Source organism: Mesoplodon bidens, assembly GCF_964165515.1.
Source record: "Mesoplodon bidens genome assembly, chromosome: 3".
NCBI classification, from domain to species: Eukaryota; Metazoa; Chordata; class Mammalia; order Artiodactyla; family Ziphiidae; genus Mesoplodon; species Mesoplodon bidens.
In genome coordinates, this window is record NC_138178.1 from 149,380,939 (window position 1) to 149,393,581 (window position 12,643).

Here is a 12,643-nt window from a genome sequence, read left to right on the forward strand (position 1 = left end):
AGAATTGTTCAACCATCACCACAATTGATTTTAGAACATTTTCAACACCCCATAAAGAAACCCCATACTCCTTAACATCACCTCTTCAATCCCTCTCATTCCCCGCCATTGAAAGTGGACAATGCAATGGTTTTTTTTTTTTTAAATAAATTTATTTATTTATTTATTTATTTATTTATTTATTTATTTATGGCTGTGTTGGGTCTTTGTTGCTGTGTGCGGACTTTCTCTAGTTGCGGCGAGCAGGGGTGCACAGGCTTCTCATTGCAGTGGCTTCTCATTGCGGAGCACAGGCTCTAGGCGCGTGGGCTTCAGTAGTTGTGGCACACGGGCTCAGTAGTTGTATCTCGTAGGCTCTCGAGCTCAGGCTCAGCAGTTGTGGCGCACGGGTTTAGTTGCTGCGCGGCATGTGGGATCTTCCTGGACCAGGGCTTGAACCTGTGTCCCCTGCACTGGCAAGCGTATTCTTAACCACTGCACCACTGGGGAAGTCCGCGATGGTTTTTATTATAGTTGTGCAGCCATCACCACATGCTAATGTTAGAATATGTTCATTACCTCAGAAAGAAACCCTGTACCCTGTACCCATTACCTCTATTCCCCCCAGCACCATCAAATATACTATCATAATAGATTTGCCTCTTCTGGACATTTCATATAAATGGAATCATACAATATATGGTTCTTTGTACTGATTTCTTTCATGTAGCATTATGTTTTCAGGGTTTATCTATGTTATAACATGTATTAGCATTTCGTTTCTTTTTATAGCCAAATAATATTCCATTGTACGGATATGTCACATTTATCATCCATTCATCAGTTAATGGGCATCTAAATTGTTTCCATTTTGAGCTATTATGCATAGTGTTGTGTGACCATTCATGTACACATCTGTGTGGACATATGGTTTTATTTCTCTTAGGTATATACCTACAAGTAGAATTACTGAGTCATATGGTAACTCTATGTTTAACCTTTTGAGGAACTACCAGACTGTTTTCCAAAGTGTCTGCACCATTTTACATTCCCACCAGCAGTGTATGAATGTTCCAATTTTTCCACAACCTCACCAACACTTGTTATTATTTGTCTTTTTGATTATAATCATTCCTAGTGGGTGTAAAGTGGTATGTCATCATGGTTTTTTTGTTTTTTTTTTTTTGCGGTACGCGGGTCTCTCACTGTTGTGGCCTCTCCACGGGCTTAGTTGCTCTGCGGCATGTGGGAACTTCCCAGACCAGGGCTCAAATCCGTGTTCCCTGCATTGGCAGGCGGATTCTTAACCACTGCATCACCAGGGAAGGCCTCAGTTAGTTTCTTATAGTACTTACTATTTGGAATCAAAAGTATTTCTGAGACTGTCATTTGTTTAGCCTCTGTGTGTGCCAAGAACTTTTCCTGTATTATTTTTAACACTGATACCAACCTTGTGAAATAGCTCTGTAATCCCCATCTTGTAGCTGAAGAATTTGAGGATTAAAGAAGTTAGTAAACTTGCCCTGGATCACACTAGTACCTAAATAGTAGAGTTGGACTCTTCTCCACAACTGAAACTGGTGAAAGTATTCATCAGTCTGGGAAGGTTAGCAAGTTAAAGGATAACTGACCATGTAATTCATAGCATCGGATTTCAGGGTTGTATGTTTATTTTTTCTACTATGGAAGACTTTGCTCTGGCTTCCACAATTTAAAAAGAACAATGGTTTCTCAGTAAGATCTTTTTTTTTTTTTTTTTTTTTGGCTGTGTTGGGCCTTCATTGCTGTGTGCGGGCTTTCTCTACTTGTGGCAAGCGGGGACTACTCTCCGTTGCAGTGCGTGGGCTTCTCTTGTTGCAGAGCACGGGCTCTAGGCACACGGGCTTCAGTAGCTGTGGCACGTGGGCTCAGTAGTTGTGGCGCACGGGCTTAGTTGCTCTGTGGCATGTGCCATCTTCCTGGACCAGGGATTGAACCCATGACCCCTGCATTGGCAGGCGGATTCTTAACCACTGCGCCACCAGAGAAATCCCTCTCAGTAAGATTTTATTAATCAGAACTCTGCCCCTTTCTCCCACAGACTCTGCTTCTCAAGGCCCTCAACACCTATCTTCCAGAAGTAGTTTCTGTAACTCAGGCAACAAAACTTTAAGATCAGGATCACACTTCAGTTGGGAATAGTTACATAACAACCAGAAAGGTAAAAGCCAGTAGTAAAGCTTAATGGGTTACTGTTGAGCCCTAAGTCAAAGCATATTTTTTTTATTTATTTATTTATTTTATTATTTTTTTTAAAAAACAGTACATGTTCATTGTGGCACTTTTTTAAAAAAATAAATTTATCTATTTATTTTTGGCTGTGTTGGGTCTTCGTTGATGCACGCGGGCTTTCTCTAGTTGTGGGGAGCCAGGGTTACTCTTTGTCGAGGTGTGCGGGCTTCTCGTTGTGGTGGCTTCTGTTGTTGCGGAGCACAGGCTCTAGGCTTGCAGGCTTCAGTAGTTGTGGCATGCAGGCTCAGTAGTTGTGTCTCGCAGGCTCTAGAACACAGGCTCAGTAGTTGTGGCACACGGGCTTGGTTGCTCCGTGGCATGTGGGATCTTCCCGGACCAGGGCTCGAATCCATGTCTCCTACATTGGCAGGCGGATTCTTAACCACTGCGCCAGCAGGGAAGTCCAAAGCATATTTTTAAATACCTAGTTTTGTTTATCATTTTGAAAAGAACTTGAAAAGTTAAAAATAATGTTTGACAGCAGAAAACCTAGGGCCTTTGCATTTCTGTGTATGTTTTAGGATCAGCTTGTCAATTTCTACAAGCTGATCCTAAAATTTTTTGGAAGTTTAAAGAACTTAGAATACCCAAAACAATTTTGAAAGAGAAGAAAAAAGTTGGTGGACTTAAACTATCTGATTTCAAAACTTACTCTAAAGCCATAGTAATCAAGGACAGACATATAAATCAAAGAAACAGAACTGAAAGTCCAGAAGTAAAGCCTTATATTTATGAACAATGATTTTTTACAAAGGTGCTAAAATAATTCAATGGCAAAAGGATATAATCTTTTCAACAAATGGTGCTGGGACAATTGAATATGCACATGCAAAAGAATGAATGGAAACCCCTGTCTCACCCTATCCATCATGCACACAATCCAGAATTAACCCCAAATTGGTCATAAACTGAAATGTAAGTGGTAAAACTCTAAAACTTCTAGAAGAAAACGTAGGAGAAAAACTTCATGACCTTGGGTTGGGCAAAGAGTTCCTTAATATAACAGTGATACATAGAAGAAAAAATTGATAGATTGGACTTTGTCAAGATTGAAAACTTTCACACTTCAAAAGATACCATCAAGAGAAGAAGTATTTAGGGAATTCCCTGGCAGTTCAGTGGTTAGAACAACGCGCTTTCACTGCCGAGGGCACCGGTTTGATCCCTGGTTGGGGAACTAAGATCCCACAAGCCACACAGAGAGGCCGAAAGAAAAAAAAAGAGAGAGAGAGAAGAGGTATTTATATACCCGTGTTCATAGCACTGTTCACAATAGGCATGAGATGGAAGCAACCTAAGTGTCCACTGGCTGATGAATGGATAGACAAAATGTGGTGCATACATACAATGGGATATTATTCAGCTTTAAAAAGGAAGGAAAATCCAATACATGCTGCAGCATGGATGAGCCAGGACATTATACTAAGTGAAATAAGCCAGTCACAGTAAGACAAATACTGTATGATTCCACTTAAATGAAATACCTGGAGTAGTCAAACTCAGAGATGGAGAGTGGAATGGTGGTTTCCAGGGGCTGGAGAGAGAGAGGAAGGAGGAGTTACTGTTTAATGGGTACAGAGGTTCAGTTTTGCAAGATGAAAAGAGTTCGTGGATGGATGGTGGTGATGGTAGCACAACAATATGAATGTACTTAATGCCATTGGACTGTGTATTGTACCACAATTAAAAAAAAAAAAAGATACCATTAAGAAAAGGAAAAGGAGCCACAGACTGAGAGAAAATATTTGCAAATCATTGCAAATCCTGTTAAAGGATTTATAGTTAGGGTATACAGAGAATGCTTACAACTCAGTAATAGGAAGATAACCTAATTAAAAAATAGGGTAACACTTTGGGTAGATCTTTCCATACCGGTACAGCCAGTATGGAAAACAGTTTGGCAGTTTCTCAAAAGGCTAAACATAAACTTACCATATAACCCAACAGTTCCAATCCTAGGAATCTACCTGATGGAAATGAAAGCAATCTGCCCACACAAAGATGTATGCACTGATATTCGTAGCAGCATTATTCATAATAGCCCAAAACTGAAAACAATCTAAGTGTCCATCAACTGGTAAATGGCTAAACAAAATATAGTATATCCATACAATGAAAAACTATTCACCAGTGAAAAGCAGCAAACTACAGACACGTGCAATGTCATGGATAAACCTAAAAAATGTTATGTTAATACAGATGGCCAACAGGCATATGAAAAGGTGCTCAACATCACTAATTATTAGAGAAATGCAAATCAAAACTACAGTGAGGTATCACCTCACACTGGTCAGAATGACCATTGTCAAAAAGTCTACAAATAATAAATGCTGGAGAGGGTGTGGAGAAAAGGGAACCCTCCTACACTGTTGGTGGGAATGTAAATTGGTGCAGCCACTATGGAGAACAGTATGGAGTTTCCTTAAAAAACTAAAAATAGAGATACCATATGATCCAGCAATCCTCACTCCTGGGCATATATCTGGAAAAGTCGAAGACTCTAATTCAAAAAGATACATGCACCCCAGTGTTCATAGCAGCACTATTTACAATAGCCAAGACATGGAAACAATCTAAATGCCCATTGACAGGAGAATGGATAAAGAAGATGTGGTATATATACATGATGGAATATTACTCAGCCATATAAAAGAATGAAATAATGCCATTTGCAGCAACATGGATGGACCTAGAGATTATCATACAGAGTGAAGTAAATCAGACAGAGAAAGACAAATATCATATGATATCACTTATATGTGGAATCTAAAATATGATACAAATGAACTTACATACAAAACAGAAATAGACTCACAGACATAGAAAACAAACTTATGGTTACCAAAGGGGAAAGTGTGGGGCAGGGGGGATAATTTAGAAGTTTGGGATTAACAGATACACAGTACTATATTTAAAGTAGATAAACAACAAGGACCTACTGTATAGCACAGGGAGCTATTTTCAATATCATGTAATAACCTATAATGGAAAAGAATCTGGAAAAAAAATATACATATATATATATATCTCTGAATCACTTCGTTGTACACCTGGAACTAACACAACATTGTATGTCAACTATACTTCAATTTTAAAAAATTATGTTAAATGAAAGAAGCCAGTCACAAAAGACTTCATATTGTATGAGTCCATTTCTGCGCAGTGTCTAGAAAAGGCAGATTTATAGAGTTAGAAAGCAGATCAGTGGTTGCTTAAGGCCTGGGAGGGGAGTGGAGATTAACTATAAATGAACACAAGGTATCTTAATTGGGGTGATGGAAATATGGTGGATTGTGGTGATGGTTGCACAACTCTAAATTTTTTCAGTCATTGAATTGTACATTTTACAGTGGGTGCATTTTATGAAATAAATTATACCTCAGTAAAGCTGTTTTTCAAAAAAAAGGAGATGATACCTATCTCATAGGGGTTCGTGTGAGGATTTATTAGAGCAAGTGCAGGTATAAACTAGGCATTCAGTAGATGACAATTATTATTTATTGTTATTATTTTTGCTATATAACAGCAGCATCTACTGTTAAGACACCAGAGTTAGCCACATAACATCTGAACCTCCTGTTATAGAAAACCAAAACAGAAAGGGAAAACGTAGCTAAAGCCTAATTTTGTATGATATCATTTACTGACTTCTCATTCAGCATAGGATGGGGGATGGGGGGCAGCGACAGTTTTGAATTGTGAAGTCATAGCAAAGAGTGACAAACTTTCTTTTTTTTAAGAGTGACAAACTTTATATTCATAATCTTTCCTTTTTAGGGGGAGTAAAACTTGGATTAGGAGATTTCATTTTCTACAGTGTTCTGGTTGGTAAAGCTTCTGCAACAGCCAGTGGAGACTGGAACACAACCATAGCCTGTTTTGTAGCCATATTAATTGTAAGTATACACAGATTAAAAACGTGTCAGAACTCATCTCCAAATCCTGATTAAAAGGTGGTCCTTTTAACCCCAGCTAGGCTGAGTGTTCCAATCACCTGGGGAGCTTTTTTAAAAACACAAATAATTGGACCTCACCTGAGTAATTCTCTACCTGGCCACACATTAAAATCACCTGGAGCTTTTAAAACTGTGGGTCTCTACCCTGAGATATTAGTGGGCTGGCCAAAAAGTTCGTTCAGGCTTTTCCATAAGATGTTATGGAAAACCCAAACGAAGTTTTTGGCCGACCGAATATTTAATTTGTTTTAACTGTGTGTTTTTTTTAAAGTTCCCCAGGAAATTCTGGTAAGTACCTCCAAGTAGGAACCATTGCTTCAAGCCCAGCAGCATAGATAATGTAAAGAATTAGATGTCTTAAAGGGGTAAAGCAGATCCTCACTTAGTCTGCGTTTGGTGGTGGTATTGTGTTTAAGGCCACGACCTGCAGCATACAGTGTCCTTTGGGCAGTAAGTACGAGGCAAGAAAAGCTAACTCAGTGCACGATCACACATAGATTTTGCTCATAGTGCTACAACGTGAGCCTGAAGCTTTCAAGACAATGATTTAAGTAAATAACTCGTATTTCTTGTTGCTATTTTTGCTAAAGATGTGATATCTTTGATATATGTGAGTGAAGTTGGATGAGAGGTTAGACGAGAGCCTTTACTTATGCATTTATTTTATGATTACACTTGTGATTTATCTTGATCATATGACCAGTTAGAATTTTCATTTATTTTATTTCTCTTTTGAGGTTAGTTTTCTGGATGTGTTGAAGCTTTTAAGAAGAAAATTACTTACTTTGGATAAACCTTAAATGCAGCTCACCCTCCAGACTTTATAGTTAATGTCTCAGTAACTAGGATAAAAAAAGGGGCGTATTATATAGCTGCTCTGTGTTTATAAGAAAACAGTATACACTTTATAAACAGACTTTTATTGGTTTATTCCGTGAGCACCTTTTTGCCCCCAGACAGCATAAAGAATGTTCTTCACCTCTGGGATTTTTAGCTAGCCAAACTAAACCTACAGTAGCCAACCCAATAGTTTAGATAGAAATTTCAGTATTGTTTATTTGTTTTCAAAAATAATTTTACTTATTTTCAGATTCTATTCCCTATCTAGAATTGGGGATGAAATATCAACAATGTATGGATAATGATCTCTGTTGCAAAGGAAAATAAATGTTGTTTCCAGATTTAATGAAAAAATTTCGTTCTGAAAGTTAACGTCAAAGGATTGTATTGAATTAACTAAATTAAAACTGAGACTTGTGATTGAGTTGATTTGCACAAAATACTTGCATAATTATGTCTGGGTTTGTGTCTTTTCCCCTCTTCTCCACAGGGTTTGTGCCTTACACTATTGCTCCTTGCCATTTTCAAGAAAGCATTACCAGCTCTTCCAATCTCTATCACCTTTGGGCTTGTTTTTTACTTTGCCACAGATTATCTTGTGCAACCCTTTATGGACCAATTAGCATTCCATCAGTTTTATATCTAGCATATTTGCAGTTAGAATCTCATGGATTTTTCTCCTTTGACTATAATAAAATCTGGGGAGGACAAAGGTGATTTTCCTGTGTCCACATCTAACAAAGTCAAGATTCCCAGCTGGACTTTTTGCAGCTTCCTTCCAAGTCTTCCTGACCACCTGCACTATTGGGCGTTGGAAGGAGGTGTCTACAGAAAATGGTTTTGAACATGTCATTGTGGTGGACTGAGTCCCTCAGTGCAGAAGCTGCCAGATTTGAGGGACAAGAACAAGGCAAAGTGATGAGCCAGAAAGTTGCTGTGCTCCCACCAGCAGGTTGACCTTTGGTCACAGGTGGATTTTACCAACGCTGCAGACTCTCAGGACTACCATTACCAAGTGGTTAAATGAAATGGTTTAAACCAAACAGGACTCTTCATCTTAAACTACATGTTGAAAGTCAACCTAATAAATCTGTATTGAATTCTGAACCTTTTCGCGAGATACTGTAAGGAGAGCAGGCACCAGAGCAAAATGGAAAGATGGAAAGGGGCTCAAACTTTCAGATTTTTTGCTGCAGACTTACCATTTTTAAATAAGACTTTTTTTCACCTGAGTCAAGTCAGAGGTGTAGGTTGATTCTGACACTTGTTCTCAAGCACTGAAGCTCATTACCATCTATGGCTGCCATTTCTTCCCAAGGCCAGTCTGAACTTATTTGAGGTTGCTTTATCTTAAAAGTCTTAACCTCAGGTTCCAAATGCAGTCATTTATTTTTGGAAAGAGTGGAACTATAACTCAACAATTCCCTATTACCCTTAGGTAAATTCTGGATTTTCCACCAAATTCCTAACTTTTAGGCATACTTGTAGGTTCAGTTGCCCCCAGATCCCTCCCTCCTTCCGTCTCTCTCCGGTACTCCCCTCACAAGCACTTCTCCTATACAGCGAATAAGACAGCTCTGTTGTGGAAGCAGATGATCCAGTTCTAGGATTTTGCTCTGTGTGTGGTGCAAAGAATGTGTCATGAGTCAATGCTACCAGCCTTGCTGTCGTACTTTCTTAAATAGCAAATGCAATGTGCCCAAAGACAGTAGGATTAAAGAAGAGTAAGATGGCTGGTGAAGCACTTTCTGTCCTGGTTTGTCTTTTCTTTTTAACTACAACCCATTGTCTCTTGACAGTAGGTCAGAATTTGAACCAATAGCCAAAAGCTGGTGGTTTATAAAGTTTATGAGTCAGTTGTATCAGTACAAAGCTTGGAGATAGCTGTTACTTCACTTGGTGAGCTGTGGGAGAACCAAGGGTCAGGGGGAGAACCAGCGGCCAAGAGGAGAGAGGAGGGGCCTCCAGCAGCCCATGGGACAAGATGAGCTCACGGCCTGGGAAGGAGGGGATCCGAGTGATTGCTCAAGAACCTTGCAATGGGTGTTTTGTGTTTTCCCTTCCGCGTTACCTTTCGTTTCAGTGTCCCTTTGTGAGAATTGGGCTGCAGAGCTCAGGCCCTGTGCAGTTCAGCTGTGCAATGCCCATGAACAGAGCCTCCGCCTGCGAGCACACGGCACCTCTGGATGAAGCTTTGCTAGGGCACACCCCCTCTTCTACCACGGACAGCCCTCAGCCACGGTGATCAGACTCTAAGCATTTGTGAGAAACTTAGTTTCTCCTTGTGGCTGAAGAGAGGCCAGCTTTCCCTCTGTTTCCTGCTGCTATCTCTCCAGCCATCATTTGATCTGGTTTGGGGTTCTCCTTGGAGTTTAGAGTATTTGTTTTCTGTCATGGAATATTTCTTATAAGAAACTAACTTTAGGAGTAATGTGCTGGTACTAGCCTGTGTGTAAAAACTGGCTCCTCTTAGGCCCTTTTTCCCAAGATTTTCTTTTTCTCCTCAGATATGTGACAGTGTGGGTATTATCTTCCAGGAAGACATGCAGTTCAACAGTTACAACAAAGCCACCTGAACACTAATGTGTGATTTGGAGATTTGAAGCAGTCTTGAAGGGAGCCCTGACCTAGAGTAGTTTATTTGTGTGAGGATCCCAAACATACTGTGTCTTTCATGAAGGGTTTATCTCTGAAGACGGTGTGTGGCGTGTGTGATTGTGTTCAAATCCATCCTATGTATTGCTGTCCTATGTAGAAAGATTGCCATAGACCTGTCACTTTCTGCAAGATGGAACCACATCTCAGCATAGAGAGAATACATCTTATTTCTTTAAAGCACTGGTCTGAGGCGCAGACTTTTCCTTTGAACCTTCTTAGAGTCAATTCAGTTGTTTCTGAAATATCAAAATGCTAGTAGTCTTCCACCATGAAAAATAGATTGTCACCAGAGAAAACAGTAGCAATTCCACTGAGGATGCGCCCTCGCCCAGGGGCAAGGGGTGGCTGTGGAACCAGACAGAACAAATGGTAAAACCTGACCAGCCCAGCTGACCTGCTTAATTAAAAGGGGAGGACAGGAAGAAAAGCAACCACTGATGTCTGTGTCTGACTGGCCTACAGAAGAATAGAGAGTGCTTACATACAGAATGTTGCCACAAACTAGCCTCTGGAAATACCAACCATATTTGGAGGATTTGTAGAGGATTTTTTTCAAAGAGGAAGGGATCGCTTCTCTGTTTTTGATTCTCACCAAGTTAGTGTGTGGTCCTCAGATCACAGCTCTCACTGTAAATAACTCTCTTGATCAGAAAAAGGAGAAGATTTCTAAGCAACTTGAAAGAAAATCATAAGTAAACAATTTATTGATTTCACTACAGAAGCAACAACTGACGAGGTGGTGTTTTTACTTTTAAACTCACGGATCCCCATTTTTCAAAGTGTCCCTTGATTTAAAAAACCCTCCTCCCATAACAGATGCTCAAACGAATAATATGTTTAGTACTTGCCCTTTACTTGGCCTCAACAAACTTTATATATGTAGTCTTGATCGTATTTTGTAAAATGTGAGACAGAACTACCACATAAGATCTTCCATGGTCAGACATCTCAAGGAAGCCTCTGATCCTGACCCCCAGTGCCTGGCCTTGCGTATTTGCCCATTCATGATCTAGCCCTGAAGAAAATGAGCTCAGAAACCACTATGAAAAATTTTGTTCAATGTCTTCTGTGTTGCTGGCATGGTGCTGGAGTCTAAGGATGAAAAATGAGTAAGATGTAACCTCAGAATGTAGCTGTAGTCTCTTGTTTTCTGGTAAATACCAGCTTTAACTTCTCTAAAATATTAGCTACCTGTCAATAACCCCTTTTCATGGTAACTGTTATTGAGGGCTTATAAAATTGATGTTATAAAATGGTGACTTGAGTCTTCCAGAAACCAATCCTTCCAGTAAAGTACTGCTTTTTCTCTAGATTTGCTTTTGTCATTCTCCTCAACTCCAAGAGGATCCTGAACGCTGAGTTTGGGAAGAGACTTGAAAACTGGATGTTTGGTTTTTCCTGGGATGAAACAATATCGCCATAAATTTGAGCCAAGAAGTGATCCTTGTGATCTTCTTGCCTCATTTTAAATTCCCCAGACACAGGAGATTAAAAACAGTGGTTTCAGCTCTTCACAACCCTCATTGAAGCTGCAGAGCAGGGTATCCCAGCAAGGCCACCATCACGCTCACATCCCAAATCATCTGGATAGCATCATTGGAACAGTCCTCCCCTCTGGCAAGAAACACCTCAGATCTGTGCATTAAAGATCAGCCTGGTGCTGAAGTGAACTCGCTTCTTGAATGTCTAAGCTGTTTCCCAGGGCCTCGGACAGCTTCAGCATTGCCCTGAGGAAGTAGTTGGGTCCACCCTGGGCCCTGGAATCTGGTGTTAGCACTTCAGCCTGGTCTGTGTAGCAGGAAGGACTTCCCAGAAGGCAATTTTCCTTTTAAAATAAGTGTTGCAACAGGACAGTTTACAAGTCAACTGTTGGAACTGAGTACAGGACTGTCGTGTTTATGGTGCTATCAAGGTGCTGGGGTGTGGGTTTCAGTGGGATCATTTACCCTCACCTGTTCATTGTCTGGCTTTTGCTCCTACAGACACTGATTTGTACACGATTCAGACAGACTGTGAATACATCTTTTTTAAATACCTTTCAAATTCTTGGTAAGATATAATTTTGATAGATGAGTGCAGATTTTCCTGTTTTTTTGTCAAATTAATAAAGACCGCATGACTCCAGCTGTGCTAATTTTCTTGCATGAAAGTATTATAATATGTAACTGAAAACTATTCAGCGATTATCAGGAAACAGTTTAGAAACACAAATGCAGTGTTTCCATCGTTCACTCATAATACAGTGGTATGGATTTTAGCAGGCCACATTTCTGAAGGGTACGATATTAAATCTATGGGAAGTCTCAACTATTTTTTTTAAACTTTATTTTTGACTGCATTGCGTTTTCGTTGCTGCACGCGGGCTTTCTCTAGTTGCGGCGAGCGGGGGCTACTCTTCGTTGCGGTGCACGGGCTCTAGGCACGCGGGCTTCAGTAGCTGTGGCACGTGGGCTCAGTAGTTGTGGCTTGTGGGCTCTAGAGCACAGCCTCAATAATTGTGGTGCACGGGCTTAGTTGCTCTGCGGCATGGGGGATCTTCCTGGACCAGGGCTCAAACACGTGTCCCCTGCACTAGCAGGTAGATTCTTAACCACTGCGCCACCAGGGAAGCCTTCAACTATTCTTAACACTTAGTTTCTGAAAAATGTTTCTTCTAGAAAACATCTAACTCAAATTAATGTAAAGACTCTCAAAATAACTTGTAGGATGTATGTTATAGTACAATGTAGATATTTCATAAGCTAGAGGATTATCTTTTAAAAATTATTATGTAGGTCACATGAATGGAAAAAAGCAACATTACTTTTATTGACCTGGTAGAGCATAGGTTGTCCTATCACTCTACCCCCAAACTCTACCAACCCTTTTGTTTCTAAACAGTGAATTGCATACACGGTGTTGGGAATTATTTGTCAAAAATAAGTTTGTGTCATAAAAAC

General features: G+C 40.0%; 1 protein-coding gene across 3 annotated transcripts in view; it reads left to right on the forward strand.

Annotated features, from left to right (window-relative positions):
• Window positions 1–11,828, forward strand: part of PSEN1 (presenilin 1) — an 88,688-nt gene extending 76,860 nt beyond the window's left edge. For all 3 annotated transcript variants that reach the window (XM_081229775.1, XM_081229777.1, XM_081229776.1), the window contains 2 exons: window positions 6,028–6,146; window positions 7,537–11,828. In XM_081229775.1, the coding sequence (XP_081085901.1) occupies window positions 6,028–6,146; window positions 7,537–7,692 (275 nt within the window). In that variant the 3' untranslated portion in view covers window positions 7,693–11,828. The remainder of the gene's footprint in view (window positions 1–6,027; window positions 6,147–7,536) is intronic.
• The last annotated feature ends 815 nt before the right edge of the window (window positions 11,829–12,643 follow it).